The sequence below is a fragment of the Mus caroli genome, chromosome 13 (assembly GCF_900094665.2).
Source record: "Mus caroli chromosome 13, CAROLI_EIJ_v1.1, whole genome shotgun sequence".
In the NCBI taxonomy this organism is placed as follows: Eukaryota; Metazoa; Chordata; class Mammalia; order Rodentia; family Muridae; genus Mus; species Mus caroli.
The window spans coordinates 13,141,566-13,160,638 of record NC_034582.1 but is presented as its reverse complement, the minus strand read 5'-3'; the positions used below and the strand labels follow the sequence as shown (position 1 = coordinate 13,160,638).

General features: G+C 34.8%; 1 protein-coding gene across 4 annotated transcripts in view; it reads left to right on the top strand.

Annotated features, from left to right (window-relative positions):
- Positions 1 to 19,073, top strand: part of Cdk13 (cyclin dependent kinase 13) — an 89,949-nt gene that overhangs the window by 46,351 nt on the left and 24,525 nt on the right. For all 4 annotated transcript variants that reach the window (XM_021179987.2, XM_021179986.2, XM_029468533.1 and 1 more), the window contains exons 6-7: positions 10,172 to 10,361; positions 11,698 to 11,754. In XM_021179987.2, coding sequence (XP_021035646.1) covers positions 10,172 to 10,361; positions 11,698 to 11,754 — 247 coding nt within the window. The remainder of the gene's footprint in view (positions 1 to 10,171; positions 10,362 to 11,697; positions 11,755 to 19,073) is intronic.

Genomic DNA, 19,073 nt, shown 5'->3' with positions numbered 1-19,073 from the left:
ACTCCAGCTGTGTCAAGTTGATACAAAACTAGCCAGTACACTGTCTCTCTCTCTCACTATTTAGTAAAATTGGGCTAAGGACCTTAGGAATGAAGTAGAGTACAGTGTAATTTGTTTTGCCTTCATACCTCTTTGCAGACAGATTAGTATATTTGCTCTAACATGCCAAAGTCTCCTGTTTTCGCCTGTCGGGTCACCTCCCTGCTTACTTCTCTAATTTCAAGTTTGCTGGTTTTTATTATGAGCTAAGCTTCAGTTACTTTAGTCTTTGGGGCTCACAAATAGGCCAGTAAACTTTGATGGCTTCAACTCATTAATTGTGATACTCCATGTCTGTACTTCTAACAATAACACACACACACACACTCTCTCTCTCTCTCTCTCTCTCTCTCTCTCTCACACTCTCACCCATCCTGACTCACACCTTCACACCAATTTCTGCAGCGTATGGTGTTATGGAATTGAAATTTAAATGATGGATTTCTTGCTACTTAATATTACTTTATTCATTGGTGAGGCCTTACTCATCTAGTAAGTTTCCAACTTCTAGTAGATTGACACACAATTTAAAGTAAGTCCTCTACTAAAATTTTAAAACAACCTTCTCAATAACTAAAAATAATTACTTGCTTATTTTCTTTACAAAAATAGAAGCTGTACCTATTTTGTTGGGGTCCTACGAACCAGAATCAACCAGGACAAAAGTTGCTAAGTGAATAAATGAGCTTTGCTTTATAATACTGTCCTAACTTTGAGAACATCTGAAAAAAAACTAGTAGTGACTTTGAAAGAATCACCAGCAGTCTTCCTTGTATTCTGTTCTTGGTTATAATTCTTTTGCCTTATTAAATTATAAATTCTCTGAAACCTCATTTTTTAAATTCTACTACAATTCACCCAATTTTTGAAACATAAATTTTCATAGATTTTGATGCCTACTTCAAGATATCTATTATTACTCAGATTAAAAACATAAAAATGTACTTTAAAAAATAGTGTTTTGGTACTTGAAATTACTGACATACATCCTAAGATAGCCAAATTCTGCTATTCCAGCCATTGTGTGTTCAATGAACTATGGTGCTTTTACTATATTAGCATTTAAGTATTTAGGAAATATGAGTACTCTTTATATTCGTAATTTGTTATAAATCAAGGAAAGAAACTGGGTATATAGTAGGGAGCAGACCTGTAATTCTAGCACCTAGGAAGCAGAAGCAGAGGCAGGTAGATCTTTCTGAGTAGAAGACCATCCTGGTCTATGTAGATGAGTTCCACGCCAGCCAGTGTTATAAAGTGAGTATTTAAACATCATAGATTAACTGAACAAAGGAGTGATTTATATCTTGATAGAATGTACAGTATAAGGTTTCATTACACTACTCAGAAGGGATAACCTAAAATATGAATTGTTTATCTCTTGAAATTTTTATCTAATCATTTCAGACCATGACTGGTGAAGAGTTAACTGAAACATGGGTTAAGGAAGGGCTCCTGCTGTAAATTCTTATATATAGACCAGCATGCCCAAATTGTTTCAACTTACATATCATCTAGAAAATAGGTGGTATATGTTCTTGCAGCTTCTACTTAGCACCATACCGGTATTAGTCAGGGCAATTGCAGTAGAAAATGAAATAAGATAACCAGGTGTACTAGCTAGTTTTGTGTCAACTTGACATAGCTGGAGTTATCACAGGGAAAGGAGCTTCAGTTGAGGAAATGCCTCCATGAGATCCAGCTGTAAGGCATTTTCTCAATTAGTGATCAAGGGGGGAGGTCCTCTTGTGGGCGGTTCCATCTCTGGGCTGGTAGTCTTGGTTCTATAAGAGAGCAGGCTGAGCAAGCCAGGGGAAGCAAGCCAGTAAAGAACATCCCTCCATGGCCTCTGCATCAGCTCCTGCTTTCTGACCTGCTTGGGTTCCAGTCCTGACTTCCTTTGGTGATGAACAGCAGTATGGAAGTGTAAGTTGAATAAACCCTTTCCTCCCCAACTTGCTTCTTGGTCATCATGTTTGTGCAGGAATAGAAACCCTGACTAAGACACCAGGTTAAAAGAGATGCAAAACCATTTTGTGTGTGTGTGTGTGTGTGTGCGTCCATTACAGGCAAGTACAATGTGTGCTTGTGCACATTATGGACAAGATAAAGAGCAATAAACATAACCAATTATGTTCAGAGGATAAAACATCTAAGAATAAATTGATAGAAAAGGCAAGGATTGTAACTTGAAAGGTGAGAAAAACCATTGAAAGTATTAAAAATATTAAATAGAAAATATTCCATTTTTAAAGCTTAGAAGAATTAATCTTATTTAGAAAGCACCCTCCCCAGTTTATCTTCATCATTATTACAGCCTTTCTTAGAATTAGAGGTGGCTTTTTTCGACTTTTTTTAAATTGGAAATTTTTAAAAATGTAAGAATTACATTTATTTGTTTGTCGGGAGGAGGCTGCCTCTGTGTGTGTGTAGAGGTCTGAGGACAACTTGGTGATAGTAATTTCCTTATACCATATGGGTCCTGGAGAATCAAACTCCGGTTTCAGGGCTTGGCATTGAGTGCCTTACCCGCTGAGCTGTTTTATGCCATATGGATTTTTAAATACTGACAAGAAGATTATAATATTTATGTAAGTACAAGATCTAGAGTAGTCTATAGCTGGTCATTGCTACTTTGTGGTTTTTTTTTCTTCCCACTTTTATTCCACATGGTTTCATCCCTTATCACTAGATAGGGAAAGGAGAGGGAGGGAGAGAGATCCTTGAATCTAATTTCTTTCTCGTTTCTTCTTTGAGCACAATTACTAACAAACCACAACCAACAACCCCCTACCTCATCTTTGGGGATCTGGAATTTATATGCCCTCTGAAAAGTTCTCAGAATTCCAAATGTTACACAATCACAAAAAATACCTGCAGCTGGCAAAACCACACCCCTGCTATATAGCACAAGGCAAATCATAGTCAGCTGCTGCGAAGCAGCCCCCATATCCTCATACCTGGAATCAAAATGAAAGCATATTCTCATTGCATTTCTGTGGGGTATTTTATTTTATTTTTTGAGACAGGGTTTCTCAGTGTAGCCCTGGCTGTCCTAGAACTCACTCTGTAGACCAAGCTGGCCTCCAACTCAGAAATCTGCCTGCCTCTGCCTCCCAAGTGCTGGGATTAAAGGCGTTCGCCACCACGCCCGGCTGTGTTTTTTAAAGAAACTAAAATTCCAGAATTTTCACTATTACAGTCAGTAGGATCTGAGAAGGAAGAAGAAAGGTGAGTGCATTAAATTTAAATCTTTACTGCAGGGTTAAAGTGACGTAACTGTCTGGCACTACCATTAGCAGTTAATTAATGATTATAAAAGATTTTATACTCATAAATCAGTTGACTCTAGTATTTGGGTTAGACTAAAGTGCTAAGTGTTGTTAGATGACATCAGCAGCACACAGAGTGAAGGAAAACAATAGTACAGAAAACTTCAGGAAATTGCATGGTGACGCACACTTTTAATCCCAGCACTCGGGAGGCAGAGGCAGGCAGATTTCTGAGTTGGAGGACAGCCTGGTCTACAGAGTGAGTTCCAGGACAGCCAGGGCTACACAGAGAAACCCTGAAAAAAAAAAAAAAAAAAAAAAAAAAAAAAAAAGAAGATGGGTAAATAGCCAAGAATCACGTGGACAAAAACAAACCAAAAAACACTTCCGCATGATAGCTATTTGGGAAATATAACTCAAGCCATAGTAATTTGCTAGCTCATACCCATTAGGATGCTTTATGAAACAGAGCAAATTCAGCATAGAGATTTTATTCATACACACACACTCTTTGACCAGGATGGTTAAATGCACTGAGACAAAAAAAAGTAGTGTCTGTGGAGCTTAGAAGGGTAGGAGACTTTTATTTCGTACTTGGCAGTCAGAGAAGTCTAGTTGTGCAAAGATGGGAAGAATTACAGAGGTGAGTGGTGGTGGTGTTTGTGCCACTGTGTGAATGTAATTATCTTTGAACTGTATACCTAAAAATAATTAATATGGGGAGTTTTGTTATTAATAATTTACAAAAAAGTATTTTCTTCCCCTTGTACTCTGTTTTCCTCTTCTGGAAAAAGAGTAATAATTAAGTTTATTGTGGTCTTTTAATGTGAAGGACTTTCTAAGATAGTAACACACACACACTATATATATATATATATATATATATATATATATATATACACACACACACACACACATATGTAAATTTTAGTGGTAGGTTGATAAGAACAAAATGAGATCGCTAGTAGAAACAATTATTTTTTATTAGGAAGGAAGGATAGAGATTGAAGAAGTGAATAGTTTTAATCTGTAGTACAAGAACAATATGAAGATCAGACATACTTATGACAATCAGAAGTTAACTTTTAAAAATATACCTTTGGGGGCTGGGGAAGTGGCTCATTGGGTAATACTTGCTTTGCAACCATGAACACTTAAGTTTTAATTCCAACACCCTTGTAAATCCATTCATGCCTATAATCCCAGCATAGGGCTTTTCACATAGGTGTATTTAGACTTGAGTTCTTTGCTAAACAATAACCCAGGTATATGAGCTTGTTGGCCAGCCCGCCAAGCTATTTGAAATGGGGCGCTTCAGGTTCAGTGAAAGCTCCTGTGTAAAGTTATAAGAGAGTAGTTGAGAAATACATAAGTATCTGGTCTCATGTATACATACGTGCTGCCACCAACAAAATATAGCCTTTCTGGATGCATAGAAGTCTCTAATTATTAGAACTAAAAATTGTCAATAAAAATAAAAAACAAGCTGCCAAGATGTCTCAGCAAGGTGTTGCTTGCAAAGTGGGAAAGAGGTATAAAGGTAAGTTATGAATTCTGATGACATGATATGATACTTTGAACATAATAAATATATAACAAATGATCTTTTTTAATTTACTGTTTTAATTTGGATTTTCCAAAATTAAAAGATTATTTTTATAATACTGCTTATAATAAACAATACAAGCAATTTATGTACTAATAGGAATAAAGGATGCCAACATACATTACCACTGGGAAATGGTATGGGGCCATTAAAAACATGTCAAAACTAAGTTAAGAAAAAAATGTTTCTGATAGGAGTTTGTTGGGTCTCGAAGCAGTCTGGAAGAAAATTTCCCCCACCAATCTTTTTTCTTTTCTCTGTGATATTATATCATTTCTCCCTTCAAATCTTCTTCAACTCTTCTGTAGTAACTGTTGAGGGGGGAGAACTTCTCACTAATTATTGCATCAAATATTTCTTCTGTCTCTTTCTCTTTTCTTTTAAAGCCTTGAAAGAATGTTAACATTTGTGATTGTTTTATGGTCCTTGGATGTTCTGCTTTTTTTGTATTCCCCTATCCCATCCCACCATACACATTCGCTTCCGAACATTTCTATTCAAACATCTTTGTACTCAGTGATTCTTTCCTTGGAAATTTTGCTACAGTTATGAATCATGAGGTAAATAATCTGTTTTTTTTTTCAAGTAGTCTTAGGTGACCCCTATGAAAGGGTTGTTCAACTTCTAAAGGGGTGGTGACCCATGGGCTGAGAACTACTGTTCTGGGCTTATTGTTTACTCTTTACTGACTTTATTGGAGGCAAATATACATTGTTTTCATGAGCATTTTGGCACAGGACTTGTAGTGATGAAAATTTATCTGCCTATTTCTCTAACTTAGAAATAGTCTCATTTGTTTGTCTTACTACTGTTTTGTCCTGTGAACTGCTGTTGAGGAGTGTTTTCCCCCATTCTCACTGTAGGGAATTATTTTCAACAAATAGTTCTGTTTTTATTTCTTAGTTCTATAATTGATATACTTGGTTTTTTGTTTTTTTTATGTTGGTGGCCATTCTTTGGATACTTTTTTATCTTGCTGTGTCTGGGTAGGTGTTCAGTCATTCTACCACCACTTACTAAGAAGACCATCTAACTGAGTGAAATACCTTTTTGTGTTCTGTCCCTTTATTTCCCTCCTGTCTCTTTTTTGAGACTGAGGGACTGGCGTAGGTGGGTGTATGTATGATGTAGGTACCTGTTTATTGGGGATGTTAAGTGTGCGTGAAAGCCAGAGGTCATTATCAGGTGTCTTCTTAAATTGCTCTCTACTTTAGTGTTTGAGACAGGATTTCTCATTGTCAGCTAGTCTGGCTGGCCAATAGCTCTCGTGCTTCCCAACACTGGCATTAAAGTCAGTGCCGCTGTGCCTTGCACATATGAGCTGGGGATCTGGTGTCAGGCCCTCATGCTTGCCTATCACCTAAGCTATCTCCCAGCATCACAGTCTATTCTACAGTAAAAGTTTAGTGTGGACTTGGTATATTTTTTTTAAGAATTACTTATTTTATGTGTATGAGTACACTGTCGCTGTCGTCAGACATGCCAGAAGAGGGCATTGAATCCCATTACAGATAGTGTGAGCCACCCTGTGGTTGCTGGGAATTGAACTCAGGACCTCTATGAGCCATATCTCCAGCCTTTACAGAAATAATTTACATTATAATTAAAAAATTTTAAAATAGGAATGTAGAACCATTCTTACTATATACCTTTTTTCTTTCAGATGTTTTTGTTCTTAGTTATTTTCCTGTATGATATACATTGTAGAGAAAAATCTTTCATGTACTTGTTGCTTTTGCTGTTATAAAATATCCGGACAAAAATAAAGGGGGAAAAAGTTTATTTTGGCTTACAGTTGTGAGGGAATGTGGTCCAGCAGGGTGGGGATGGTATGGCAGGTCAGTGAGGAAGCAGGATGATCACATGTAACTAACAGATTCCATTAAATAGTGACTCAGGAATATCACTAGAAAACAATACGAACAGGGAAAAGACAACTGGGAAATACTGTCCACAATATAAAAAGGTAAACATCCTTAATATAAAAGAAGGCCTTATAAACCATACCCTGGAGGCAGTGAGAGGGAAGCAGAAGTGAAAGCAGTCTATAAACCTCAGAGCCTGCCCTTGTTGATGTACTTACAAGATTCTACCTCTTAAAGATTCCATAACTTTCCTAAACAGTGCTGTTAACTTGACATCAAGTGTTCCAGTACATAGGCCTAGGAGGCCAGTTTAGCATTTACAGCACCACACTGATAAATTTTAGAAATTGGGCTTTTGCATAATTTACAAATTAATTTGGGAAGATTGGTATTTTTGAACTGTGCCCTTTTTTGTGTATGTGTGTTTTCTGCATTAAAAGGGAGTTTAAAAACCTTTCAATTTAAATAGCTATTATTAATGGGTTCTATTTTATCTTTTAACTGGTAGCCAATATCAATGAGTATTGTATGTTACACTATTTTTCTACATTTTTTTACTCTTTCTAATAATCTTCCATTGAACTTAATGGTTTCCAAGAATGGAATACCATCTTGTCTTATTTCACTTCCTAGGCCTTTCAGTCATAGCTACTTGATAGAAGTAAGCTTTCTATTTCAAATTTAAAATGTTACCTAATAATTATGTTACAGAATGGAACAGGTGAAATTATTCAATTTTAATAACTTGTAACTCAGTGTGTAGTACATTGATTTCAATGTACAGTCAATTTATCATAAATTATTAAAGATTGTTTCTAAATTTGTGTGTCTGTGCACATGTGTGTATGTGGATGTTCATGGCAGCCAGAAGAGGATGTATCCCCTAGAGCTGTAATTACAGCCACTTGATATGAGTGCTGAGAATTGAACTCAGTTCTACAAGAGCAACAAGGACTCTTAATCATTCAGCTCTCTCTAGCCTATTTTTTTCCTTCCTTCCTTCCTTCCTTCCTTCCTTCCTTCCTTCCTTCCTTCCTTCCTTCCTTCCTATTTCTTAACTTTTTTTTTTTTTCCCCGAGACAGGGTTTCTCTGTGTAGCCCTGGCTGGCCTCGAATTCATAAATTCGCCTGCCTCTGTCTCCCAAGTGCTGGGATTAAAGGCATGTGCCACCACTGCCCGGCTATTATCCATTCTTATTCTTTATTATTAGTAGTATTATATATCTGAGACAAAGTCTTGCTGTGTAATAACCAGTTTGGCCTTGCATTTGAGAATTTTCTGTCTGTGCTTCATTCCTCTGTACTTAATACCTAACTCAGTGTACTGTATTACTGACATATTTATTTTTGTTTTATATTGAGTATTAGAAATCTGGTGCATACTTAAAACATTTTTTGACTAAGCCATAAGTGCTTAGTAGCTATCTATGAGCTCCTGGCTAACTCTTTGGGTTGTGCAATTGGAAATGAAACATAACTTGTAAATATTTATACTATGTTTCCCCCTATATACCTGTGTTAATATTGTATGCTCTCTTGAAATCTTTTTGTTTAAATGCCATATTGAACATTTGGAGTTGTAATGAGATTAAGCATCTTTAATGTTGTTTTAAACACAGACTTTTTTGAATATTGGAGGCTCCATTTAACCTGATACAGAACTGTGGATGACTTTGAACTTTTCTCCTTTTACCTTTAAAGTATGAAGGTTACCTGCACACACCATTTTGTCATCTGACATCCATTTTATTTCTCATCTTGTGCTATGGGATAAATTTCTTTTGTACTGGTTTATAAGGCCTTCTTTTATATTAAGGATGTTTACTTTTTTATATTGTGGACAGTATTTCCCAGTTGTCTTTTCCCTGTTTGTATTGTTTTCTAGTGGTATTCCTGAGTCACTATTTAGTGGAATCTGTTAGTTACATTTTTATTGGTTTCTCTGTGATGGTACTGCTTATCTCCCTATGGATTATAATTTTATCTAAATGAGATTTTTCTGTTACTTTATAATTTATTTATTAACGTTTCCATAATTAATGGGTAAACATTTATAATTTGTTTTCTGGTGTGTATTTTCTTTCACTGTTCTGTCTTTATCTAAGTATGACAGGGCACATTAATTTCTTATAGGGCAAAGTGTATTTTCAACAGTGTTTGGATGATGATCAAATACAGTTTCTTCACGGTGAATTTGATAGTTACTTTGTCAAGTTAATGCCCATTCCCCAGGCAAAATAATAAAAACTAGCCGCTAGTTTTTTTTTTAAATTGAAATTACGTTATAGTATTTTCTGTTTTGATGTTTAATTCTTGTTGCAATTTAGTTCTTGTCATTTGTGTTTTCCTGTTTCTGCAGTATTATTAAAACTTTTTTTTTTTTTTGTGAGAGTGTGTGCTTATGTGGAGGAGGCTGAGGAGGATGATGGCTGTCTGCTCTCTTCAAGTAATTTTTCCTGAGATAAGTTTCTTACTGGCTCTGAAGCTTCTTAAATTTTACATATTAACATCTACATAAAGTTAGTAACCATGAAGATTTTTTCTCAGTGCCTAGCATTCTCTTGTAAATATGCGTGGTTCCTGTCTTCAGAGAGGTACTATAACAAATGTTTAGAAGGCATTCTTTTATTGTATCATTTTTGAAAGTTCTTTGCTCTGTTTAAAGTTAGGAGCTGATTGTGAATTGTGTTGAGTGTCTTCTTTGGCATAATACTGGCTTTTCTCTTCTCACAGATGATGACATGGTTTTTGTTAGTTTTTTCTTTTTCTGTTTTGGTTTTTCAAGACAGGGCTTCTTTGTAGATATGGCTTTCCTAGAACTCACTCTGTAAAGCTTTGCTTGATTGTAATGTTTGTTTATTTAGCTTTGGATTCAATTTGTATAAGTTTTATTTAAGAGTTTTAAACACTGTATAAAGTTGTAATTTTTATACTTTCAAATATAGTCTTATATAAACAAAATTAATATAAATCACCTAAAGATGACTTTGGTCTATTTGGGCTTATATTCTTGTATTAAAAGCAGTTCTTTGTACAACTTATTAATATTCTTTGGACCATACAAATTTTATTCAAAATTTTTTCTGAAAAACAATTTGCCTGATATAGGGAAGAATGTAATCAGATCAAAAACTAAATAATGTGGAAATTAGCAGAGGTGATCTGTATCATAATGGCTCTCAGAAGAAAACTGCTTTTGCTGATTTCTTGAGACACATCGTTTTTTTGATAATAAGTTCTGAGAGGGTAAACGAATCTTACAAATAAATGACAAAGAAGTTATTTTCAAGGGTCAATTCCATTTTACCAGTATTTTATCAAAGTCATTTGAACCTCTAGATAGATTATAGGATTAAAGCCTTTAATATGTTAATTATTCTCATTCTCAGGTGCATTTTACCTGGTGTTTGAATATATGGACCATGATCTGATGGGACTGCTGGAATCAGGCTTGGTTCATTTTAATGAAAACCATATAAAATCTTTTATGAGACAGCTCATGGAAGGCCTGGATTATTGTCATAAGAAGAACTTTTTGCATAGAGATATTAAATGTTCAAATATCCTTCTAAATAATAGGTATGGATATGAAATTTATGTTTTTAAAGTGTTAATGTAATATATAACTTCCTATAAATTAGGTTTATTATAATTTCTTGGGTAAGGAACAGCAGTCAGTTAGTATTGCCTCCACAGTTGTTCTCCAGTAGCTCCAGTAATGATTTGCAATGTACATATGTCCTTTTTGTTTGGTATTCTTCCAGATAATTGGAAGTGAATCAATCTAATCATGAATAAAATGATTTCAGCTTTAGGTTTTTGTACAGATTTTACAAAACAAAATTAATTTAAAAAATTATTTGTAACGAGTGGGTGTTTGCTTGCATGTGTGTCTGTGTACAATGTCTACAGTGCCTGTGGAAGCTAGAAGTGGGTGTAGATACATTGGAACTGCAGTTACAGACGTGTGTTAGCTACCAAGTGGGTTCTGGGAATGGGACCCTGGTTTTCTGAAAGAGCAGCCAGCATTCTGCTTCTGAGTTATTTCTTTGTCCTTATCCCCATCTCCAAGCATTAGATTTTTTTACATGTATTTTAAAAATATGTATATGTAAGGTTTATGGTAAATATCTTAAGAATCAGCATACTTCTAGCATTATTCTTGTACTTAGTATTACTTTTAAAATTTGAATAAAACATGCACCACCTGGTTTTAAATGGTAGAAAATAATTTGTGCACCCTAACCTTTTAAGAGCTAGAAAATTAAACATAAATTTCAAATAATGTGATTTAGTTCTTGGGCACTATTTGAATAAGTACTTCTAGACCTAAATGTCATTTGAGGTACTTTTCTAAGTAGGAACTGAAGGGGACATGAGATACTGTTACACTAGCACCATTAAGTGTGTTGGGCCCTGTTGGAGGGTTGCTTTAGACTAACCTCACTACTGCATCTTTTTAATAGTACCTAGGGATATAAGGCTCTTTATAAAATAAGGTAGTATTTGTGTAGCTTATTTAAAATGTAAATGTTGTATAAATAGTTGGTACAGTATTAGGTAGGAAATATTAACACACATGACATGAGGACAATATGGTCCCTCCAGTAGTTTTGATCTATATCCAACTGAATCTGAAAATTAAGAACATGTAGATATGTATGATTGAATGGACCCATAACAACAATAACAAGAAACTATCCAAAGCAAAACACTAGTTGTTACGTTGTACATTTTCCCATTAGTTCCCATTACCTTGCCTGAGGTATAGCAGTGCAATGAGAGAATTTATGTGTTTTTTTTTTGTTTGTTTGTTTGTAATGTGTTTTCATTGAGCCCTGGAATAGAATATTAAGTATATATAATCAAAATCATGGTAAACTAATGCTTTTTTATTTTGTCTTATTCCTGCCAGAGGACAGATAAAACTTGCAGATTTTGGACTTGCTCGTTTATATAGCTCAGAAGAAAGGTAAGAGCACCTTGAAACAAATAATTTTAAGCAGTAAGTTCAGTTTTAAAAGCTATATTTAGAATATTAACTTTTAAAAATTTTATGTGTATGAGCCTTTGGCTATGTGTTTGTATGTTCACCTTATGCATGTCTTGTATCTGTGGAGTTGGAAGAGGGCCTTTGGATCCACTGAGACTGGAGTTAGAGAGAGATGTGAACTACCATGTGGGTGCTGGGAACTGAACCTAGGCTGTCTGAAAAAGCAACACGTGTTCTAACTGGTGAGCTATCTCTCCAGCCCTGATTCTTTTTCTTTTTATTTAACATTTTTGTTTCCTAAATAATGAAAATTAAAAAAAACCAAACAAACCTAGTTTGGCTTTCTTAATCTTACAGTTTTGTTTTCAGTTTTTAAATAAATTTAATTTTCAAATGGTGAATAAATTAAAATTTCTATTAAAATGTATGGCTCTTAATATGAGTGCAATAAACTTTAAATTTTAAAACTTAATACATTTTTAATACAGATCAAGACATTAAGGATTTTATTTGTGTATTTAATAATAAAGTTTGGTATGTACTTTATAAATAGTACATTTAAATTCTAAACATTTGTTTTTTTTTAATTTTAGACTTCACCTTTTTTGTTTTACTTATATCTATTTACAGTAGTGTGTTTTTTCCAAACTCACTAGAACTATTTAAACAAGCAATTGTGAAGGAAGTTCAGTGTATGAGATAGAGACAGATGGAGCTTCTCTGGCTAAACTTGGGGTTGTATATCTGATTGGTTCCCTTTGTGTCTGGTTGTAAAGGAATAAGACTCTTGTAGAATTAATACAGACTTTCAAAATAAAATATTTTGTTGAAATAATGATTTTATGTAAATAAGCTATAGGATTGATTTGATTTAATAAATTTAGTATAGCTGATTCCTTTCTAGTTTTTATTTATATATTTGTTTAATCAAAATTATTTTGTGAATTCAGTAATAAGCTTTTAAAATTATTTATAATGGGTATATCAAGTTACATTGCTTTGAATTATGAATAACATTGTAGAATGGCTAATGCAGGATTAGCCAGTGTCTTATCTCAGTTTTTTTATTGGTGGCTAGAACACTTAAGATCTGTTTATTTTCAAGAAGACACTGAATTGTTATTAGGTTTATCAAGTTGTTTGCTAAATATCTTGAACTTAGTCTTCTTATCTAACTAAAGATTTTATATTTTTTGAACAACTCTCAGTCTTCAATACACAACTCTTAGCAACTAACCATTCTTATACACACACACACACACACACGAGATCATGTGATCTATGTCTTATGTGCCTGGCTTATTTACCTTAATGTCCTTCAGGTTCATCATATTGTTACAGTGTGTAACAACAAAGCATGTATTATTTTTTATAAAATATTTTATTAGAAATTTGCTCATATACTGTACTTTGGTCATATTCTTTACACTCCCCCTCTCCCAGATCCACCTCCCTGTCTACACAAATTCATGATATTCTAATGTGCATATATACCATATTTCTTCATCAATTCTTCTTTTTTAAAAGATTTATTTATTTATTATTATATATAAGTACAATAAAACTGCCTTCAGACACTCCAGAAGAGGGTATCAGATCTCATTACGAATGGTTGTGAGCCACCATGTGGTTGCTGGGATTTGAACTTGGGACCTGCGGAAGAGCAGTCAATGCTCTTAACCGCTGAGCCATCTCTCCAGCCCCTCATCAATTCTTCTGTTGTTGGACACATTCAGTTGTGTTGACAGGGTCAAGGAGCTATAGAGTTCAGCTTTTAAATTCTTTTTCTTATATAAAATAAAAGAGTCTCACAATATAACCCAAGCTGGCCTTGAACTAAGGGACCCAACTACTTCTACCTCCCAAGTGTTGAAATTAAATATGTATACCTCTGTATTTGGTGCTAAATTTTTAAATATTTCTACCATATAGTAATGTATCTTTTGGTAGAATTTGTGAAGAAAATGGTCTTAATGTTACTTAGTCTAAAATTTTACTTGAATAATAATTTTTAAAGGTTTTAACTAATCTGGCTATTTGGGAGGAATTTTGGTTAATTAATTGATTCTATTTTCTTAATCTCTTGATATTTCACCTTAGTTTTATTGTCCTTAATGTAACTTAACTATCATGCTTGAGTGTTTTACGTCTATTCTTCTTACTTTCTTATGTTTCATCCTAATTTATTAATCTTTTACAGCTAATAGGTTACTTATTGCATTTGGAATAGATGTCCCAGACAAAATTATTGCATAGTATATACATACATATATGATATCTATCTTTGGCACTATATATATGTAGTATATATGTTGCATACATATAGTGTGTATATATATATGTGTGTGTGTATATGTGTGTATATATCAAAAATGGGCAGTTCACTGACATGATCTCTGTTGTGGTGGATTGATGTAGGAATTTTCAGGCTAGAGAAATTTACAACCCTGTAATTTTGAATCTTACAGTTATGCATAGTAAATTCTTTTTTGGGGGGGCAGTCAAATTAATGAGAAAAATTTTGTATCACTTATTTTATAAGCAAACATACCATCTTTGAGGGAGTTGTTCCTTTAGATATCGCCTCCCCGCCCCATTTGCATTTTTTAAAAGTGTTTTTAAAATTTACTGGAGAAATCTACTTTCCCATAGGACAAAAAAGTATTTTGCACAAAAGTTTTAATTTACTGCTTTTTCTAGAGAAAATATTAGTGCATTTATTATTACTGTTTTAAGTTTGAAGAAATAAAATAGTCCTAAATTGAGAGACTTTTGTTGGTTGTCTTTTCATTACCCTTAAATCAGTTGTAAAATCCTGTTTCTTGAGATAAGGTCTCACTGTGTAGCCCAGGTGGGCCTCAAACATGCTTTGTAGTTTAGCTTGTTCTTGTATAGGCCTCCTGATGGTACCTCTGCCACTGTACTGGGGTAGCTGTGAAATATTGGTTAAGCTAGTTAATTAATTTCATGACTCTATGTTATGATGATGGATTTAGTATCTCCAAAGTTGCTCGTGGAGGAGATGGCTCACTTGCAGAGGGCCTAGGTTTGGTTTCTAGCAACCATGTGACACCTCACTATACTATCTGGAACTCCAGTTTCAGGGTATCGAATGCTGTCTTCTGATTCTGGCCTCCATGGGCATTAGGCATGCACATGGAACACATATAGACACGCAAGCCAAACTATCACACCCTCAAAAAAGAACAAGACTTCACAGTTTCATATACTGGGCTTGAAGTGTTGCTCAGTAGTAGAGCCCCTATGTGGTGTGTTTGAGATCGCCAGCTCAACCCACAGAACTACCAAAACCAAAATGCTGTAAGTTGTGACGTACAAAGTACTCAAACTAATGAGCAAACACAAATATCTATTAATGCTTCTAAAAGTTGCCATTATCAAGAGAAAACTTCCTTAAATGGTAACCAAAGTCTGCTGCATTTCTCTGATCCCCTGAAGAGGGAGAGGGAGAAAAGGGTTTTTAGAACTTTTGCTAACACCCCTCCCTTCCCAGGCAGAACATGTTAAAAGCAATGGTGCCACCTAGTGGCTGTTCCAATCTTGCCATTTGTCCAGGTACTTGGAGAAATTATTCAGCATTATGGCTCATTGTTCTTAAATCTTGAATTGATGTCATTTTAGAGAGGAAACTTTTGTTCTTTATGCTTTAAAATATCAAATGTGGTTTTGAGAGAAGGGGACCCTGACATTCAGAATGGTCCTAATGTGTAGCAGGGAACTTTGGGATTCCGGGTAACGCTGAGGATCTTTTGGGGAGGCTTAAGACAAGAAAATACTACAGAGTGATACACATAACAGGACACAGTACCCTTCAACAGTATTTACAGTGCCAGTCTTACTCAGATCGATGACTTAATTGGAAAATCAAAATGAAATTGCAGTTCTTTCTGTCCTCATGTATTCTGTTTTGATTATGTAAAGTGAGAAAGGCAACTAAATTTTCTAGCAGTGTCCTGAGTCCCACCACCCTCCTGGAACCTACCACCCACATTTCCCCTACTACAAATCTAATACTTTTTCATGTTCTCAAGCATATGTGTTTGTTGCACATCTCCACTAAAGTGCTGTGCATATCTTAAGCCAGGTAACTTGCCTTGGTAATAATTATGCCAGAAAAAAATTACTTGAAGCGAAAGTCCTCTGAGATGGTTACAAGTTAAAATACATGGCTTTTTGTTTGTTCACATTACCAGTACCCAATAGAGTTAGGAAGTAGATCTGGATTTATTGACAGAAACACTGTTTTCTGTAGTGCTTTCTAGCTAAGTCCTTGGACCATACCTTGATCTTGTGAAGTATCTTTTTCAGGTATCGAGCACTAGGGGCCTCGCCAGGTTTCTTTAAATGGTACCATTAGGTAAACAACAATTTTTTTGTAGTTATCTTATAGCAATGGGTTTGCTGAACTTACTTAGTGTTTTGTCTGCATGTATGTATATACACCATGTGTATGTGCAGTAGCCAAGGTGGTTAAAAGTGAGTGTTGGATACCCTGGAATTGGAGTTATAGATAGTTTTGAGCTGCCATGTGGGTGCTGGAATTTGGACCTGGGTTCTCTGAAGAGCTGCCAGTGCTCTTAACTCCTGAGACATCTTCAGCCCCAGATTTGTTGAATTTAACTGGCTTTGTCCTCCCACCTCTCCAGTCAGAATATATGTTTTAACTATAGTTTTCTAGAAGTGGATTAACAAATTATATTATTTTTCACTTTTTTCCATAATCACATTTGATTCTGTTGTATTTAGGTAGTGTTTCATACTAAACTAGGACACCAAAAATGAAAAAAAATTGACATAATTACATTAAGGGCTTTAAAAAAAAGCATTTTGTTGTTGTTTCTGTCCCATCAGATATTGCATCACTTTTCAATATGATAATGTCAGCTGCCTTTTCAAAAATTAATAAAAGTACTTACCCAGTATGCTCAAGGTACTGGATTTGATTCCTAGTTAGTTTTAGGTTTATAAATCAAACCCAAAGTCATCAGTGGTTTACTTAATAATAGCAAAATTGGAACTTGCTGGCTTTTAGACCCTTTTATTTCTCAAGTATGTATAAAGTTCAGTTTTGCCATCTGCTAATAAGAGCTCATTGGACTTACTGTTTTAATTTATAACAGAGGGAGTTTTTATCTGTGTGACCGCCTTTGATGGAAATTGCTTAGAACTTTGATTGTGTAAATAAATTGAAACTTTTTTCAGTGTTATATTCATGAAGAAAAAAAATTATGTTATCATAGAACTTCCTAATTCTTTGTATGGTGTAAATAAGATCTCTAGGATGTTGGGAATCTGTAACCAGATCTGGTAGTTTGAAAGGCTAATTTTTTAGGATTCTGGATTTCCAATTATTTCTGCATTTGGATTATCTCTTCATAATGCAACAATACTTTTGAATTTCTCTGGATTTAAATTCTTTTTACTTTGACACATAATTTCAATTTCATTTATTTTGATCTTTACCGTTGTAAATATATCAACCTAATCATAACATGGAGTGTTTTCTTGTAATACTATATAAATTGTTGTTGGGTGATGTGGTTTGTGAAATGGGCTTCAGTGCTCTCCTAGCTTTTTTTAATTTATGTTGAATTTTGCTTTTATGATTAAAGTCCTTCTGTTTGCATACTTTCTCAGTGTTTGCTTTTTTTCTCATTAAATAGTAAAATGGAAAATGTGGCATAGTATCCTTTTTGGAGGAGCAGAACTAGAACACCAACCTATTTTTTTTTTTTTTTTTAATTGTTGTTAGGGATTTAAGTATATGACCCAGGCCGGCCTTGAACTGAAAATCCCCCTGTTTCTCAGCATACCGAGTGCTGTGATTTCAGGAATGTTTCATCATTTTACTTTTTTAGAGTTTAAAACATTAATAAGACCATTAACTTTCTCAAAGGATTCTTGCTCCCTCCAATAACCCCTCCTGCCCCCACCTCTCCAGACTTGGTTTCTGACTCCCTGCTCTAGAAAGTATACATTTGCTCAGCCATCTTAGGGAAGCTAAAGATTCAGTGTGGGTGGCAGTAAAAACATTTTATGGGTCTTGTGTGAACAGTCACTGGAAACAATGTTTCAAAACTCATTTTGGCTGTGTTTTGAAAAGTGAGTTAATCTTGAAATCTGGAAACAACTATTGATTAAAAAGCTAGCACTAAATTTTGATAAAAATTATTGTGGCTAGAACAGGACAATAGACTATGTATAAGAAAGAGGTGAATTATTTCACAATGGTCTCTACTGGAGAATAGTTAGAAACCGTTACCTGTTATGAAAACTCTTGTCTCCATTACTGCTTCTGGTCAAGTAACTGAATACATTTACAGTTAGGAGATGCAAAACTATTGAAAGAAATTTAGTAATGACTTAAAGTATTATGATCTCTCACTTAATAATATTAACTGATGGCTCCTTACCTCATTGCACCATTAATACGTAACCACAGCATCAGTTCAAATGGTGACTGTCATGTCATCATGCAGGCAACTTGGTTGGAACATCTGTGATCACTTGTATAAGCCTTCCAAGGCTGTTGGCCAAAATAGGAGGGGTGGAATTATGAGACATGCCTAGAAAAGCCAGAGGCAAGCACTTGGTCACATGGCCACACCTCACTGCAGTGAGGGTGAGAAGCGTACTGTGTTTAGTTTAGGGCAGCTGCTCTAGAAGAAATGACCAAGTACTAGAGGATGCTGTTCTCACTACTGCAAGTAGTACTGTTTGAAAGCAGTTTTCAACAGAGGAGTTTTTGATAGGACAGTTAGGATAGCCATCTTTGAAGAAGTAAATTGGAACTAAGATTTGAAGGTGAAGAAAGAAAACTTAATGAAGATCCAGACAAAGAATATTACAGTAGAAGATTAGTTGACGGTAAGCTCCCTGGCATTTTGAAAGTCCGAAATTCTATAGTAGGGTCTCAGGAATAAGAGCCTCAGTATACAAGCTTATTGTAAGGCTGAGTTAAGTTTTATTTATTTGCAGTGGGACATAATCTGGTTTTCTTTTAGAAACAAAATGTTTTTTTAAAAGGTGAAGGAGGCAAAGGCACTTTAGAGGTGAGAAAACCAGTAACTATGCTGTTGAAATAGTATGTAAGCAGCAATAATAGCAGCTCTGTTGTAGAAATTATTTAATCCTGACCTGGAGTTTTTAGCCTGCCTTAGATCGTTCAGTTCCCGTATAACACACACACACACACACACACACACACACACACACACACACACCCTTTATATTTATAATAAGCTTAAACAGCACAAGAGCTGGGCTTTTAGAATCTA